Source organism: Neopelma chrysocephalum, unplaced genomic scaffold (genome assembly GCF_003984885.1).
Source record: "Neopelma chrysocephalum unplaced genomic scaffold, ASM398488v2 Primary Assembly neopelma1_141, whole genome shotgun sequence".
NCBI lineage: Eukaryota > Metazoa > Chordata > Aves > Passeriformes > Pipridae > Neopelma > Neopelma chrysocephalum.
Window position 1 is genome coordinate 2,825,506 of NW_020897803.1, and position 17,350 is coordinate 2,842,855.

Below are 17,350 nucleotides of genomic sequence, written 5' to 3' on the forward strand. Positions count from 1 at the left end.
TTTTTTTCCCTGTAGAGATGTCCTCACATCCCCACTGTGCTGGCAGCACTCCATTCTGCTGAACAGGTTCAGCCCATGCACTGAGCTGGAGAACAGCTTGTGTGTGCAGGGATATCACCCTGCCTTCCAAGGAGGTTTGCCCTATCTTCCAGCAGCATTTAAGTGCTACATCAGGAGAACTCCTGGGAAATTCCCTGCTCAGAAACACCAGGCTGGTAAACTGAAGGAGTATTACCTGCTGAATGCGGCTTCACTGCTGCCGGTGCTGGCCTTGGAAGTGAAGGATGGGGAAAATGTTTTGGATCTCTGTGCTGCACCTGGGGGTAAATCAGTGGCTATCCTGCAGTGTGCCTGTCCAGGTAATGTATCCAGGTGCTGATCCCTGGCACTGTGCCTGTTTTCAGTACATGATTCAGGTTGGGGGCAAAAAGCCCAAAAAACATAGTTGTTTCACGCTGTTTAATAAAATTTTTATGAACTCAGTTTACCTAAAAGAGGATGAGAAATACAGTAGTCACTTAACTATGAGTTACTTTTGTCCATCAGTCTGCAGTAGAATAGCTCTGTGGGTTTTTTTCTCTGCTGGTTCCCTTATTGTTACTTCTCCAGAAGTTATTTAAAGTCATGTAGATTTGTTGCCACAGGGATGTAAGTAATCTGCAATTTTGGAATACTTTTTTTCTTTTCCTCTGCTATCTGTTTGGTCGATGCTGTGCAAATACTGTAAATAAATTTAAGTGTACTGATGTAAAACAGAGCATAACACATTAAATGAGCAAGATATAGGCAGAGGGAGAGAGTTTATAATGAGGAATTGGTCTGTATCAGGATTTAATAAGCTCTTTGTCTAAAGCCACCTAGATGTTAGAGAAGGACTCTAATCACAGTGTTTAAAAGGCAACAGCAAGCAGCAGCTCTGTTCTTCTGGGCCAGGGAGTTAAAGCAAGTTGTGATTACTGTTTCCAGGTTTACATGTTAGTTTGGGTAATAATTGTCTCAAAGTTCACAGCACCTTATGCTCTTGTTGAAACCATTACTTGATTACAATTGATTTTCCCTCCATCTTCTGGAGGAATCAGGTGATGCTAATGAAGTAAATTAAATAGGAATTGTCCTTTCAAAAGGTTTAAAAAAAACCCAACCCACTTTTACCCCCTGGGTGCTTCCGGAGAGACCAATTTATTGCTGAGAATGTAAGGAATTTAATTCTTAATATACCTCAGTGAATGCTAAGATGTACTGTCTACAGCAAACCCGTTGTAGGACAACTTGGGAAGACATGAAAATAGCAATTTTATAAAATTAGAAACCAGGAATAAGAGGAAAAGTATCAATCTGTGGTTCTGGTATGAGTACAAGACGAGGGGGTAACTACTGAAGGGGTAACTACTCTGAAGGGGTATGAGTACAAGAAGGGGTATGAGTACTACTCTGGTATGAGTACAAGACGAGGGGGTAACTACTGAAGGGGTAACTACTCTGAAGGGGTATGAGTACAAGAAGGGGTATGAGTACTACTCTGGTATGAGTACAAGACGAAGGGGTAACTACTGTGAAGGGGTAAGTACTCTGACTACATTGTTAAAAGTAAGACTTCTGTTAAAACACTTCTAGCTTAAATTTCAAATAAATTAGGGGTTGGACTGCTGGGCTTAGGATACACAAAACTGATGCTTTATTTATTTTAAAAGTAGTTAAATAATAAGGGGCATGTACTTCATTTAGGCAGTGGCTCAAGGAGCCCAGAAAGGCACTCAGCCCTGGTCTTTGGATATGGGTTGTGATTAAACGGATTTGTTTTGCTGTCAAAGTCTGTTGCTACAGAAGCATTTGTCTGTAAATATTTATGGCTTGCTCTGTAGAAGCATGTTGAAATTTACGTTTATAAAAATACAGTAGCATTCTAAAAAGTGCAGTAGCAGGCTTATAAGGTGTTAGCTCTAAGTTAGTCATGGCAAAGCAGTAGAACTTCTAAAATCAGTCTAACTCCTTATATTTGTAAAAATAGAAAAAAAAACTGTAAAGACTTATTTCTTTTGTCCTTTTTTTTTTTAATTTTCTAAGGTCAGTTTCACTGCAATGAATATGATGATTTGAGGGCAAGATGGTTGGAAGAGACCATAGAATCCTTCATCCCAGAACCTTTGATTAACTCGATAATGGTCTCCAAACTGGATGGCAGACACATTGGAGATCTTAAACCTGAATTATATGACAAGGTAACATTATTATTAGCAAATTGTATTTCTCCATTCTGATTCTTTTTCTTCCTACTGTCTTTTTAATATTTTTTTTCTGGCCCCCACAAAAATATCTGACCTATCAAGGGGAACAAATCATGTACAGGATATGCAGAGCCACAGAAAACATTTTATGAAGCCTGTTGTGCATTTTTTCATGTGCTAGGTGATGTTATCCATTCAGCCTTGGTAGTGAATTCTGAAGACCTTATATCTGTATTAGTTTGCATGATGTGTAATTAGGAAGGGCAAGGGAACAAGTGAGAGCTACTTAGGTAGAGTTTACTTTTGGAGTACTAATTTCTTATCTCCTCACCTGATAACTCCATTAAAAACATCTCAAAATAGCAATTGGATCATTTCACTCCTGAAAATGGAAAATAAAAAGGGTGTTTCTAAGTATTTGCAGAAGCAAGTTGAATAGATTTTTAGCACATGGTGTTCAGAAAATGAGTATCTTTATTATGAATTATCTTATTTGCTTTTTATTGTGTAGGTACTGGTTGATACTCCTTGTTCAAATGACAGAAGTTGGCTTTTCTCTTCTGATATTCATCAAGCTACACTCAGGGTGATCCAAAGGAAGGAATTATCATGTGTACAATTCCAGCTTCTGAGGTGAGAAATAAAAAAGAAAGCTATTCAAGTAGTTTTTTATAATGAATAAAAATTACCAGGGGGGACACAAGATTTTTCATTGTTTAATGAAGAAAACCAGGAATATGTGGTTGTGCTGCTTTTTAGAATATACAGTCAATCTGGGTTAATGTGAGTGTGGAAATCTGGGTGGGGTGAGATCAGCAGTGAGCCCTAAGTCCTCTACCACCCTACTGATGTCATGGCTGGGCTTCACAAACAAAGATTTGGGGAGGGCTCTACCCACGTTTGTTACAAGCGCGCTGGTGGCTAAAAAGGCCAATACAAGATAGACACGTCCGGTTGCAAAAGGCACAGCAGAAATACTCCTTAGGTGGAGACACGATTCTTTCTGCGTTGTCTTTTCTCCTCAAGGGTGATCCTGCGTGCTTTCTCAAAAGCATCAGCAGCGTTAAAGATGGTGTGTCTCCAGACCTCCCGATTGGAGGCCAGAGTAGACCAGTTATGTTGATCAATATGGCCAAGGCTGAGATGTTGTTTCAGGGAGTCCTTGTATCTTCTCTTCGGGGCTCCTCTCTTGGAGCAGCCAGTGGCAAGTTCACTATAAAGCATGATCTTGGGGAGGCGGTGGTCCTTCATCCTTGAGACGTGTCCTGTCCAACGCAGCTGAGTTCTCAGCAACATGGCCTCACTACTTGTGACTGCTGCTTGTTCTAGAACAGACGTGTTAGTCACATAATCTGACCAGTGGATGTTTAGGATTGTACAGAGGCAGCGTTGATGGAAGCGTTCTAGGAGTCGCAGGTGGTGGCGGTAGATGACCCATGATTCGGATCCATATAAAAGAGTAGACAGCACTATGGCTCTGTAAACACTGACCTTTGTACTTTTCTTCAAGTGTTTATTTCGCCAAACTCTTTTATGGAGTTTTCCAAAGGCACTATATGCCTTTCCTAACCTGTTGTCTATCGCTCCGTCAATCTTACCATCCGAGGAGAGGAGGCTCCCTAGGTAATTAGACTGCTGGCCTGATTTGAGCTCTGATTGGCCAATGGTGATATGGGGATGATGGAAGACTTCCTGAGGAGCTGGTTGATAGAGAACTTCTGTCTTCTTTAAGCTGACTTCCAGCCCAAAGAGCTCAGCAGCATCTGCAAAGCAGGATGTTAAACGCTGCAGGGCTGCTTCTGTGTGGGCGACAAGGACGGCGTCATCAGCATAAACCCTACTGACGTACAGTCATCTTAACTCACTTATTCAAATATATGCCCATTTTCAGATGACTCACAACAGTCTGGTACAATGTCAAAATATTTTTGGTGTCACAGCTAAAATGGTTTTGGATTTATTCCACAACTGAAGCAAAAACAGGCATAATTTGTAATAGTGGGGTTTTTTTTACCTATCAGTGAAAGCAGTGTATACACCTGCCAAGCTGGACATTCTTCCCCAAAATCCTTTTGTTCTTGTTGTTATTCTTTCACAGAATTATCCCTTATGGTTCTTTATTATTTATTAGTCTTTTTGATGACTGAGCTCTAAGTCAGGGCTGGTTACCAACCATCACTGTGGTCATTAGTCAACACTACTTCAGAATTTGTTTCTGGGCTCTTTATATGGAGAAATTGAGTCCACTACTGTACATTTTTACATGCTGCTTGAATTTAATACCCAGCTGTGCTGGTTTAAAAGTTAACCAGCAGGGGAAATGAACTCAACTCAAAAGAGAGATTATAAGTCAGAATAACAATTTAATAAAATAATACAGTAAGTACGATTATACAGACAAGCAATTGGTTTTAACCCACAAAACCCAAATGTATAACCCAGCACCCTGGGGCATGAACAAAGTGGTGTTTCTTGCCCCCCCCCCCCGAGTCCAAAGTGAAGGGAGAGGGGAAAAACCTGCTGGTGGGAGAGCTGTTGCAGTCTGGTCAAAAGTGGTGATTGCAGTCCAGTTGAGGGTGGTGGTCTCAGTCTGGTTGAGAGCGGTGAGCTGCAGTCTTCCTCTGGATCCCACGAGTGGTAAAAAGGTTCCAAAACTCCAAGTTTATATATTCTCCAGTTCAGGCAGGAATGCTCAGTCCTTCCCTCAGAGCGGGGAATTCCATAAAAGGGCATGAGGACAGGAACATCTTCCTATCTCGCAGGCCTCTTAACGCCTAGTTTATAGCCTGAGGAGTCAGGCTGCTCTGGGCAGAGGGTGTAAATGCTCTATTGATAACAGTTTCTGGGAAATGGCATGGAAGGCTATAGAATACACAGGTTTGGGTTACACCCATCCAGTGATGAATTGGTCCCAGCTGTTCTAACTAGGACATTATTATTTGTAGCACAGAAAGACTCCTGATTGTAATCAATAGAGTAGAAAAAGTAAAACAATGTGAGGTTTGGTGAGGGAGAGAGGATTGTTTGTTTATTTTTATGAACATCCACCCAAAAATCCAAATCAATGCTGTAATTTATTACACATTTTAATTATACCAGCCATAGGCTGGCATTTGGGAAGCGTTTATAACTCCATGATTTTTCTCTTTGGGATTAAAAAAAAAGACTTCTCAATAGAACCTTCTAAACTTGAATGTTATTTGCGAAGTAACAGTCACGTCTGAAGTTCATCTGTCAGAGCAAATTGAGGGAAAAATAACATATTGCAACAAAAGAAACAAAGTTTTTATGGAAAGTTCCCATTGCAGCAGTTGAAGATAGTTTTGCATGAGTTCCTGTTGAAAAAGAGCCTAGCAGAAGCCTGTGATTTATAACAGAAATATGAGTATCTTATTGCAGTAATGCATCATGTCACCCATTTCCCTTGAAGAAATCAATCACATTTAAAACACTGACCTGTTTCTGTTTTCCCTTTTCAATACCTGACATACAAAATCCAATTTGTGAACCTGTACCAAAAGAAAGCATATATCATTCAGAGAAATTTTGAGAATTTGCATAAATCATTCCAGATTGTAATCCTGGAGAACTCATGACAGCAGGAACCTTGTTTTTTTAAAAAAGATACGCTCCTGCCAGCCCAAATCAGATTTAATTGAATTATTCCTAAATCAAGAGAAAGCTTTCTGTTGAAAATATATTTTACTCTTGCATCAGTAATAAGAATTAGATTGCTAAGGACAAAATAGTTTTGGTATGTAAATTGTAGTAAAAGGATGGTAATTTCAGTCTTATTGCTCAACATAGGTCTGAGTAGTTCTGTAGGTCAATCAATCTATTGCTGTGTGCCCTTGATTTTGGGGGTTTTTTTTGTCTTTTAAAATATTTTGGACCATTTGAAATAAATGGTTAATTCCAAGAGGTAGGTATTATAAGGGTTATTGGGTAAAATATTTGATGTATAGTTGTCCACTGTATTGTTAATGTTCTTTTTATGTGGTCACTTTAGAATGAATTCCCAATACAGAATGAATTCCCAATACTAAAGATGTCTCAGATCCCACATGAAAGGGTAAAAGTAAATGATAAAACGAGATCAGGAAAGGCTAAACATGACAAGAGCATTAAAAGTTTAGCAAAACTAAAACGGTGGAATGCAACTCTATTCAAGTTTGGGTAGGGTGCATAATTATAAATTCAAAAAAAATGAGTTTGAATCCCATCTCAGATACTTCCAGTAATATTTGGAAGGGCTGAACTTACGTTCATCTGGCTTTTTACATGACTCAGCTCACGCAGGGCTGTACTGGTTTATGGATTCAGGTTCCCTGGTGCTTTATGCTCCCAGGCGTTTCTCACCTTGGTTCCTGTATCTGCAAAACAAAAGCAAGTCTAAGGCTGAATCCCAGCAATTTTATTGAGGGTACTGTTAGAAATATATTACAAGAACATGGGGAACAAAACAAGGGAGAATGATTTCAGACTGAGAGAGAGTAGGTTTAGATTGGATATTAGGAAAAAATTCTTTGCTGTGAGTGTGGTAAGGCCCTGGAACAAGGTTGCCAAGAGAAGCTGTGGCTGCCTCATCCCTGGAAGTGTCCAAAGCGAGGTTGGACAGGGCTTGGAGCAACCTGGGATAGTGGAAGGTGCCCCTGCCCATGGCAGGGGGTGGAACTGGATGGGCTTTAAGGTCCCTTCCATCCCAAACCGTTCCATGATTCTATGAAATGTTGTGTGATTTGAAGATGAAGCTTGAAGTATAAGAACCAAGCATTATTTCAGCTTAACAGTGGTATTATGAATAACATACAAATGAGAAGAATGAAATCAAAGTGGAGTTCTATTTGTATTTCTATCAAGCAACACTCAGCCTAAAATTTGAGATTCCCTTCTGAATTAAAGAAGTGCTTAACTTGTAATCTGGTTTTCTGGATCTGCTTTGGGGGGGAAGCTGGGGCATCAAAGAGAAGAGTGAAGGAAGGAAGTAGGGTTTGCAATAGGGTGTAATTATTTAAGTGAATAGATGCTTCAGAGAAGAAAGATCTGGAAAAAGTGTTGAAACTGCTGCAACAACCTTCCTACTCCAGTCTGTATGAAATCTGAAATGTAAATAAGTGGCATAAATGCTGAACAGCAGATTTTATAAGCAGTGAGGGCACTACTGATTTGTAATGATTGTTAGTACCAAAACCAGAGCATCCCTGCTGAGTGCTATAATCCAAGAACTGCAAATCTTGTTATTATTTGGAGTGTTCATGCAGAAAAAAAAATTGCAAAGTAAGGAAGGAATATTCATTTCCTGATGCTAAATGCTAGCATACGCTGGTTCCCAAAAGTGAATTTCCCAATGTTATCAGGTTTCAGACAGAAATTAAATTTTAGGGCTAAGCTTGAATACTTAATAATGTAATGGTTAAACTTATGAGTGTGTCTGTGAAACCACATCACTGATTTTCACATACCAGAGAAAACAGCAGCTTTTAACTGCAAGTTTGTTTATTTGTGTCCGATGTTTTCACAAAAATTTTTTGTGATGAGGTTTCATAGAATATGTACAATTTGTTGAAAAAAAGAGTCTTTTTCACATAGTAGTAAATACTGTGATTTACTGGAAAAATCATGATATTTCTTTTCCCTCATTCAGTGCCATCTCTGTATTTTCACTGAAATGTAGAGTTTTCCACACGTATCTGGAAGAGGAATTGTGTGCTCTTAGTTGGGGGGGGGGCTAAAATAAACAGTTTCTGATTTTAAGAATTGCCTGGTTCCTTAAGCCTTTGGCAACATCCTGAGAGCAACTTACAGATTAAGTTGCTCATGAAATGTTGAAAACTAAGTTTATTGAATGTATAAATAACTGTATGAATAAACAAATAAGCCACCCAGTGGCTAGTCAGTTGTTTTTGGGATCACATATTTAAGTTTAGACACGAATTTTGCTTTAATTCCACCTTCAGTCCTTTCTGCGTGTGTGTGTTTCAGAAGCAGTAAGGAAAACCTCTAACCCTGAAGTTGGGTGGCAGGGTCAGCTTTAAAAGTCTTTCATTCTCCTTCTGTAGCTGAGAAGGTTCTGCTTGGGTTCTGTATGTTTTTCTTCTTGTAAATAATAAGTTTAATTTGGGAAGAGAGATGGACCTGTGAGAGTGTATAAGTTAAGAAGGTAGTTCTGGGATGAATAAATGGCAGAAGAATTGAAGGTTTGTCACAGTGGACTACATTGGTGGGATTTCATTGTTTGGTTTAGGCTTTTTGGTGCCTGTGTCTACTTCTACTTATAGTTCAGTTTAATTCAGAAGAATTCAGTTCATTTTCATGATTTTCTTGTTGCTGCTGTGTTTTTCTGAGCTGCAATGTCTCTCTACAGTAGCAAAGCTTAGAGGAGCAGAGGAGTTCAGGGTGTGGAGAGAGTACTTGAACTTTCTCTTGTGGACCTCTTTCACTGCCCATCACAAAGTATTAAAAAAAAAAACTGGTATTTTTACACAGGAGGAATTTCTTTATCATTTTGGCTTTGTTTGAAGAAATAAAAGCAAAATCTTTAACATGCACATCATGTTACCTCAAAGTATCTGGACTCTTGTAAGAGGAAAAAGGTATTGTGGGTATCTTTAGTCAATAAAAAGTATTAGAATTGAGGATAAAAGCAAATTACAGAACAGATAAGGCTGGAAGGGACATCCCGGAGCACATGGCAAGATGTCCTTGAGATGCATTTGTTCTCAAATAGCTTCTAAAAAGGTTGGCATTTTTTATTCTGATAAGACATTATCTGGCATATTGAGCAGCAATACATCTTAGCTGCCAGAAGATGGCACTGTTGAAGTGGTGTAATATTTTAAAATTGCCCTAAAAATATGTAATGTTTTTACTTTTATACTGAAAATAGTTGGGTGAATAACATAATTAATACTGGTCCTTCCAATGGCATGCAACATAAACCCAAGCACGGGACGAGTAGGCTGGACATGCAGGTGGTAGCTATAGTATGAAATATATATATTTTTCTGCCCATTTTTACAAGGGTGTTTGAGACACCAAGAGTTTTAGAATGAAAAAAGTCAGCCTATCATGTCTAATTTTCTGTAAGTGGGAAAAATCCTCTTTTTAGGTTCTGGCTAACTACATTTTAGTGGCATGTAAGAGTTTTATGGACTTAGAATTCTGGCTCTAGCATGGGGTTTTTTTCCCTGAGATATTAAACAATAATACTACTCTGTTTTCCCTAATTTAGTAAATCTTGAGAAATAAACTAAAAAAAAAAAGCTTTAAATTAATGTGTTTCTTTTAAAAGTCTTATCTGTTACTCTTGTAATACAGGGGGTTAGGATAGATTAATCCATCTTTTGTACCTCTCACCTCCACAGTACAATATGTGCCATTGAACTTGTACCCAGAGACACACCCTGCAAAAACACAATGCAATGTATTGCTAATACTTTGGGGGTTTATTTGTTTATCTGTTTGGTTTTATTGTTGTAAAACCTCATTTAGAATGAGGAGAGCAATCTGCACCTGTTAACTTGTTTCAGAGACCTTCCTGAATGGGATGGACATCAGCCCCCCTTTTGTTTGGATTACAGATGCGTCTTCTGCTGAAGTGCTGGAAAGATTTAAAAGTGAATTTGGTGGCTATAAATTGATAATGGGAGGAGTTCAAAGCAAGTGTGGAGAAGCATCAAGAAGTTTTTGCAGAATGATGTGCCGGTGAATCTCACTCTTATCATGCAGGTTTCCAGCTATTGTAATTCCAAACTGTTGATTAGAAAATGTCATTAAAATTTCAGACTCTTTGCTATCACTAAAGCCTAAGTTGCGATATGCTGGTATGTACTAAAGTTGTGTTCAGCACCCCAGAAAACAGTTGACTAAATTAAAAATGGTTGTAGGGAAAGGTGAAAAAGTCATGAGGTTCCAGGAAAAGTTTCCAGTGCTTTTAATGTGTGTTCTCATGTTTCTCCATATGAAGCTTGAAACCTTGCAGTATTAGTGCCTGTAAAAATGTAAAATTCATTACAGTAAATATGTTTACCTGAAATAAAATTATGAAGTTAACTATCATCTCTATTTAAGCTGAAAATTTTAGTTATGTAATGAACATGAATGTCATCTGTACTAGTAAGAGAAAAATAACTGCAGATTAACTACCTTTAGTTAATGTGTTTTACTTTTAAACAAGGTATTATAATAGGAGGAAGGTGAAAAAGTACTTTAGGGTCATTTGCCCTGGCATCTTTTTTAGTCATACTAGATTTGAAGCCTGGTTTTGGAAGTTACAAAGTACCTTATAGCAGGTACTAAATTTCTTAAACTAAGAATTGCGCTTTAAGTAAGGATTTGGGGCATAATCAAGATTCCCGGTGAAAGAGGAATCTTACATTCTTAGATGGTGGAGTTATAGTAGCATTGGTGGGATCTGTTTCACGTCCAGCCTATCCCTTGGATGCACTTGTTTCTCTCCACTGATTAGAGAGGAAGGCTAGTTCCTTAAATTTATTTGGACAGATTCCCTTATGACTGAATTCTCTGTCATGCTGATGAGGAGAGGACCAAACTCCCTGAATCTGCTCACCCAGTGCAGTCTCACTCTGTGACTTTGATCCTGGCACTTCTTCACTTTGAATTTTGCAGCTCAGTGCAGGTTTATCAAAAGCCAAGTATGGCTTAATCAGGTCTGACTTTGAGCACAGGCACTGAAACAAGTGTTGCTGGACTTGACAAGATGGATAGATACATTGATTAACCTTGCAGTGGAAAATAATTCTCCTCAGATATTTTAATTCATGATTTAGGTTCAAAATAAAGACACCTGCAGTGAGCAGGCCAACCTTTTTGGGTCATGGGCCAGTGCAGATTCACAGGATGAGGAGGCTTAGACAGGTTTTGATGTGAGATTTTCAAGCTTGCATTCAGAGGCCTGTGCTGCTCTGGTGGACTCAGTTGTAGGAGCATGGTGACTTTGAAAATTACTTTCATATGGCTATATGTTACTTTCTGTATGGTAAGAAATGGACACTTACCAAGTCTCCAGGCTTTTAACCCTGTAAGCAGTAGCTTCAACTACTTTTATATATAAATATATGTATGTATATAGCTTTACCTTTTCCATTTTTACATGGTAAAAGTATTTTCTCACTTGTCTAAATGCTTATATAGTACCTGCCTTATAGGTAGGAAAGGAGTGCCATTATCTGCTTCTGTGAGTAAAATTATCATTTGTGCTAAAATTATATCTTGATTGTCAGGTCAAAACATTTTCAGGCATTTCTAGATACCCTCTCATGGCTTGGCACTGCTGCACACATGGAAAAGGTGTAGCTGGAGGGGAAAATTTTGTCAAAAATGAGTTATCTAACTGGATTCTGATAATAATAAGATCAGCTTAACTTTATGAGAGCCCATTTAGACTTCAGCCCTGTTCTCTTTGAGTTCTAATGTGAAAGCCAGAAAGTAAGATCTGTTACATGAGGGAAAAAATGCTTTTAGATTTCCCAGAACGGGCATGAGGACATTAGGATTACAGCTGCTCTCTTTTGCTGTCTCAAGGTGGCAGTGTAAATGTTGTGCTATACCTGTCTGTGACAGAAACATTCTTAAACATTTTGCAGGCTTTCAAAAGCTACTCAGAGGTGTGAGATAAGCTTGCAGTTTTGTGATATGTCTTACTAATTTTCAAAGTATCCTGGAATGAGTCCACCAGGCCCAGTTAAATTGAAAATATTTAGACTACCTAAGTGCACTGTAACCTGTTTTTTACCTATAACAGACTGAACTTGAACAGCTTACTCAGGCTAAATGTGCCAGCCATCTGCTCACTCTCCATCTTTTTACTGATACAACAGAGGCATTAAACACTTATTTTTCTTACAGCATCATCAGTTGAGAGAGCTCTGTTCTTTTACTAAAACTGGAAAAGCATGAACTTCAGTCAAATACATACTTGGCTTGCTGATTGACATAATCAAGACTCATAAAATAAATGAGGTGATGTGTATACTCCCAAGAGAAGCAGATTTAGTTTTTACCTGTCTGAAACAATAATTTGTCCTGGTGTTTCCTTCCTATTTCGGACAGGACTTTCAGTGCAGCTTTGATCTCTGATTGGCTTTGATCCTGCTTGTGATGAAGCTTTTCTTTATTGATTCTTTTCCTGAAAAGTCCCAGTTCTGTCAAAAGGGATTATGTTTTCCCCCTTATATTTTCTTCTTTCCTTTCTCAACTGCTTTTGTTCAGAAATCACCTTTAGGAAGTTCTCAGCTTGTCTCTGGAGGAAATGCTGTTTCAATGGCATTGTATTTGTTTGTCTGGGCTTGGAATCAGACTTTCTGCATTTGGAGGCTGCTCACCTCTTCTAGTTTGAAGAGTTTGTTATTGTTTTTTGTTTGGTTGGTTTTGTTTTTCTTCTTTTTATTTTTTCCCAGCACATTTTTTTCTGGGGTGTGTGTGAACACAGAATTGTCAGTAATATCTACAAATCTGTGATTATTCAGTGTCTTTCCATACAGTGTGACTATGTCATTGTGATCCATGCTTCCAGTATCCCTGCACCTCCTGCACCTCCTAAATTCCCAGTGACTCACTTTCAGTCCTCTCAGCCCTTACCTTTGTTGTCTCTCTGATATTCGTAAGCTGAGTAACATCATTCACTTGTTCAGATTCTCTTGTTTTTAAACAAATAGAAGGAGCAATTGTATTTTACTGTGGTATTTGCTTCAGCCCAGTAGTATCTGCTTGGATATTAGCTTACAATTCAGTCTTTGAGCCATATGTCCTTCAAGGCTCCAAAATGTATAATTTAATGGGATTTAATAGCAAATGCACCTTTATTGTAGCTTTCTCTTTTAGTAATATGGTGGTATTAGATTTGAAGAATGTTCTTCTGTGGTGCAAGATTTTGGATTTTTCTCCTTACTTTCTTAATTTGCAATAGGTGAATATGGCTTGAATATCACTTCTAACTCTCATAGGTTATATTTTATGTTGCTGAAATAAGGACTTTGCAGATCTGCTTTAATGCAAAGTAAGCAGTTTGTTTAAACTCAGTTTCAGTGGTAAAATGATAAAGAACCTCTGTTCCCTTCACCCACCACTCGTTATAAAGCTTTCAGGCTTTAAGCCACTATTTTGCCTTTGTTGAGTCAAAATTTGTCAACAGATCAGTTAGGTGAAGGGCACATAAAGAACATATGATCCTTAGGAAATCAGGTCGAAAAGTAGTGACTCAGTGAAACCCCCAAGTCCTCTTACCTGATAAATAAATTGCAGAATTTCCAGAAATGTTTCTAAAATTACAACCCAGTAATTAGTTCAGGCCATTAGTGCAAGTGTACATTCTGATATTTGTTCATGCAAGCAGCCAGCTCAGGATCCAACCAACACGTTTGATGTGGCGCAATTCATTCTGTACGCACAGTTGCAGCATTTTCACAGCATGTGAACGTCTGAAATATCTTCTGCAGCTCTGAATGGATGCTGCTTTATAGTTGTCACTGCTGTGTAAAAAAATACCTTCAGTTAACTGAGAGTACAATAATAAATGAGAAAACAAAATTGTAGTTTCCTGTACAATTATATGCTGTTAAGGCATTTTCATAGTGTTATTTTTGTCGTATTTATTTACACTCTAGATTTATAAGTCCTTACATGTTCTCCTACACCAGAATGTCACTTTTATGTTGACTTTTTTTCCCTTTTTTCTTTTTTTTTGTTTTTGCTATTTTCAGGTCTGCTATTAAAGCACTGCGTCCTGGTGGATCCTTGGTGTATTCTACATGCACTCTCTCAAAGGCAGAAAACAGTGATGTGATAAACCTCATTCTAAACTCCTGCAGCAATGTTATGCCTGTGGATATAAGTGAAATGGGCAGAGCTGTTTCTCAGGAATTCACTCTTCTTGATGGCTTGCAGCAGCATGAACTTCTGGTGCTTCCAGAGAGAGGGAGAGCGTGGGGTCCAACGTACGTGGCTAAATTAAAGAAAATCTAGTCCACCTGGTGCCTGTTGGCTCTTTGTAAGGAATATATGATAAATTAATATTGATTTAGAGTATAGGATGTGTATATGAACATGTTCAAGGCAACTGAATTTAGAGCATTGCTGCCTAATAAAAAGGAAGCTAGATATTTAACTTATTTTGGCTTAAAATACTCCATGTGTCTTCTAATTTGGACTTGTGGGCCTCTGTGAAGTCCTTATGAAGTCAAGGGAGCTTTGTATTATTTTCAAGGTGGTGCTTTTAAAGGGAATTTTATTCTAGAATAGGGCCTAATGTGGTGGAGTTTCCCACTTTTTTGGTTTGTTTTTTTAAATTTATTAATTCAGTTTTAACACAGTACGTTTTTTTACATAAATGGTTTCTATGATCTGAGGTCACAGAAATCCTGCATTCTCTCTGAGCACATCTAGAAATTTGTATTTCTGTGAGAACTGATTTGTATGTAGAGTCTGTCATCTTAAATGCTGACTATTCCAAGCACTGGCAAAACAGGTTTCATATTTGCAAAGTTGTTTACTGCTTAAAAGCTGTCTTTTGTTTACAGTTGCAAAGGTCAGCAGCTATAGGGACACCAGCTTTTTTTTTTTATATATTTTTTTATATTTTTGAGCTTGCAAAAATACAAATTTAAAGAGTAAATTACATTGAAATGTCCTTAAGATTCAGATGTGTTTTGTCTTGGTACTCAGTTTGTAACATAATGCAGCCTATCTAGAGCACATATTTTAAAGAGAAGCAGAATGATTAATAACCACAATAACAGCACAGTATTCAGAGGGTTTTGTTACATAATTACAGTCCTAAAGTGCAAAGCAGGCAATCTGGAAAAGTGGTTTATCCACCCAGGTAAGAAATGTTATGTGAATTCATGATGTCCTGTCTGTGGTGTGTAAGACCAGGTGAGAACATGGACTGATGGTGTTTATATTTTTCCTCCATAAATATATAGACAGATGCGCACATGCAAACTGTGTTTTTGTTTTCCTGTGTGTTACCTGTAAAAACTTCTGATCCAGCAGTGCTTGAGTTATGCTCGTGAGTGGATCACGTCGTGGTGTATTTGTTTCATCCTGTGCTTGTCTGGAAGTAAAAAGGAGCCCTTTCATCCCTCTCTGAGCAAAGGGTTCTTTCCCAGATGGAAGTTTATAATCATTGTTTTTAAGAATGGTGTTTTAAAGAACAGAGGAGTTAAAGAAAGAGAGAGTTTATGAGTTGCTCATGGGGAAATGGGGGGATGTGTGACACTGTACATTTATATATTTCATAGAATCATAGAATGGTTTGGGTTGGAAAGAACCTTAAAGATCATCCAGTTCCAGCTTCCCTGCTGTGGACAGGGACACCTTCCACTAGACCAGGTTGCTCAAAGTCCCATCCAACCTAGCATTAAACACTAGCAAGGGTGGGACATCCATAACTTCTCTGGGCAACTTGTTCCAGTGCCTCCCCACCCTCACCATAAAGAATTTCTTCCTAACATATAATCCAAATCTACCCTCCTTCAGCTTAAAAACATTTTATATGTTTTGTGTGTACATTACATACTTTTTGCAGCCACAAACAGAACTTGTTAATGAAGGTTTTCTTTTTTTTCTGACTACAAAAGGACATGTCATTAAGGGCTTGTAAATACTGGAGTAACTACCAAATTGGTGATTCTGCTCCTCATTAACAAACACAGGAATAAAGTTCATCACATGAGGCCTTCTGTAAGGAGCTCCATGCAACTGCTGGAAATGCAGCAGTTCTCAAGTGATTCTGTTGCTGTGAGCTTACAAATACTTGTTACAAGTGTGACTGAACTGCCTTTTGTCTCTGAAAAATTCAGTTGGCTTTTCACTGCCTTTATTCTCTACACACCTTGTTATGTTACTGAGCCTCAATTCTGGCTGCATAGCAGTTCTCCCTTAGAACAGCCATGGTCATGGAGCACTCAGCACTTGTCCTTGCTGGAAAGGTCCTGTCCATAAGCTCCGGAACAGTGAGAGGACAGTGCTCAGAAGCACAGCAGCTGAACTGAATAAAATCTTAGTTGCCTAAAAGCTGATTATGAGCAGCAGCTTTGGTTCTTCAGGTTTCTGTGATTAAGTAGAGGAGGGCTTGGGTAGTTTGCCCTCAGAGCAGTGTCTCACTGCTGTAGCTTTTGCTGAAGCAAATAAATGCATAAGATGTTCTGCCTCTTTGCTTTCACAGTTATCCTTTCCACTGCTTTGTGATGAAAAATGTTTGAGGTGCCCCTGTAGTATTAAATTATCAGCAATATCTCTGAAAACTTAAGAGTATGTAAAGCATATGCAACTTGAGACACAGAAGTTACTAATCTATGCAGATGATACTCTGCTCCTGTGAAAAGACTTAAGAGCACCTGTCCCAGAAACATTAAATGTCATATCCAGATTTGGAGTCGTCTCGGGCTACTGGATGAAATAACCATACCTTTGTCAAAAAGCTTTCCATCAGTTTTATTTGCCCTGAGGAAATTGAAATGGAAAGCCAAGAATGTAACTTACTCAGGGATGGAATTGAAATATGTGATTCAATTGAATGGTTGAGGAGTACATGAACTGGATAATCACAGAAGGAACAAAAGGACCCTTGAAAACTGAACTTCCCTCAATCTCAGCATATGGATGGATCCCTGTGAATTGCATTAGACCTGGACTATGCAGCAGTGCCTCCTGGTGTATATAAAAGCTGCACTGAGTTCTGCATAAGCCCTATCTGGAGTTTCTTCTCAACCAGTCTGAAAATGCATCAAAAAGGGAGTTAAAAACAAGGCTAATTAATAAGTGATATTTATTTTGCTTTGCAGTTGATAAATGCTCTTCCAGAGTGCTGGGGAGTTTTTTTGTTCTATTCTAACCAGTTCTGGCTGATGACAGGAATTTGTCAAGCGCATGTGGAGGGAGAGGCAGTCAGAAGCGAAGAGCAGAAAGGATGGCAGTTCACACCTGTAGAGGTAAGGAGCAGGGTTTGCACATGGTGGGTAGTGTCCACTCAAGGTATTTCTTGAAAAGGCTTCATGTCCCTTCAAGTATCTCTTGGATACTTCTGACTTCTGCGTACCTTCAGTACAAGGCGGCAACATTTTCCCTTTTCACACCTTTTTTGCCGGTGAATTGTAATTAAATTC

General features: G+C 38.6%; 1 protein-coding gene across 1 annotated transcript; it reads left to right on the forward strand.

Moving 5' to 3' along the window:
* Positions 1-7: 7 nt before the first annotated feature.
* NSUN3 (NOP2/Sun RNA methyltransferase family member 3) lies at positions 8-14,353 on the forward strand (the record flags this gene model as incomplete). Its single annotated transcript, XM_027699768.1, has 4 exons — positions 8-359; positions 2,065-2,219; positions 2,737-2,858; positions 13,946-14,353. Coding segments are annotated over 4 exons (891 nt in total), but the record flags the coding sequence as incomplete, so codon positions are not given.
* Positions 14,354-17,350: the final 2,997 nt, after the last annotated feature.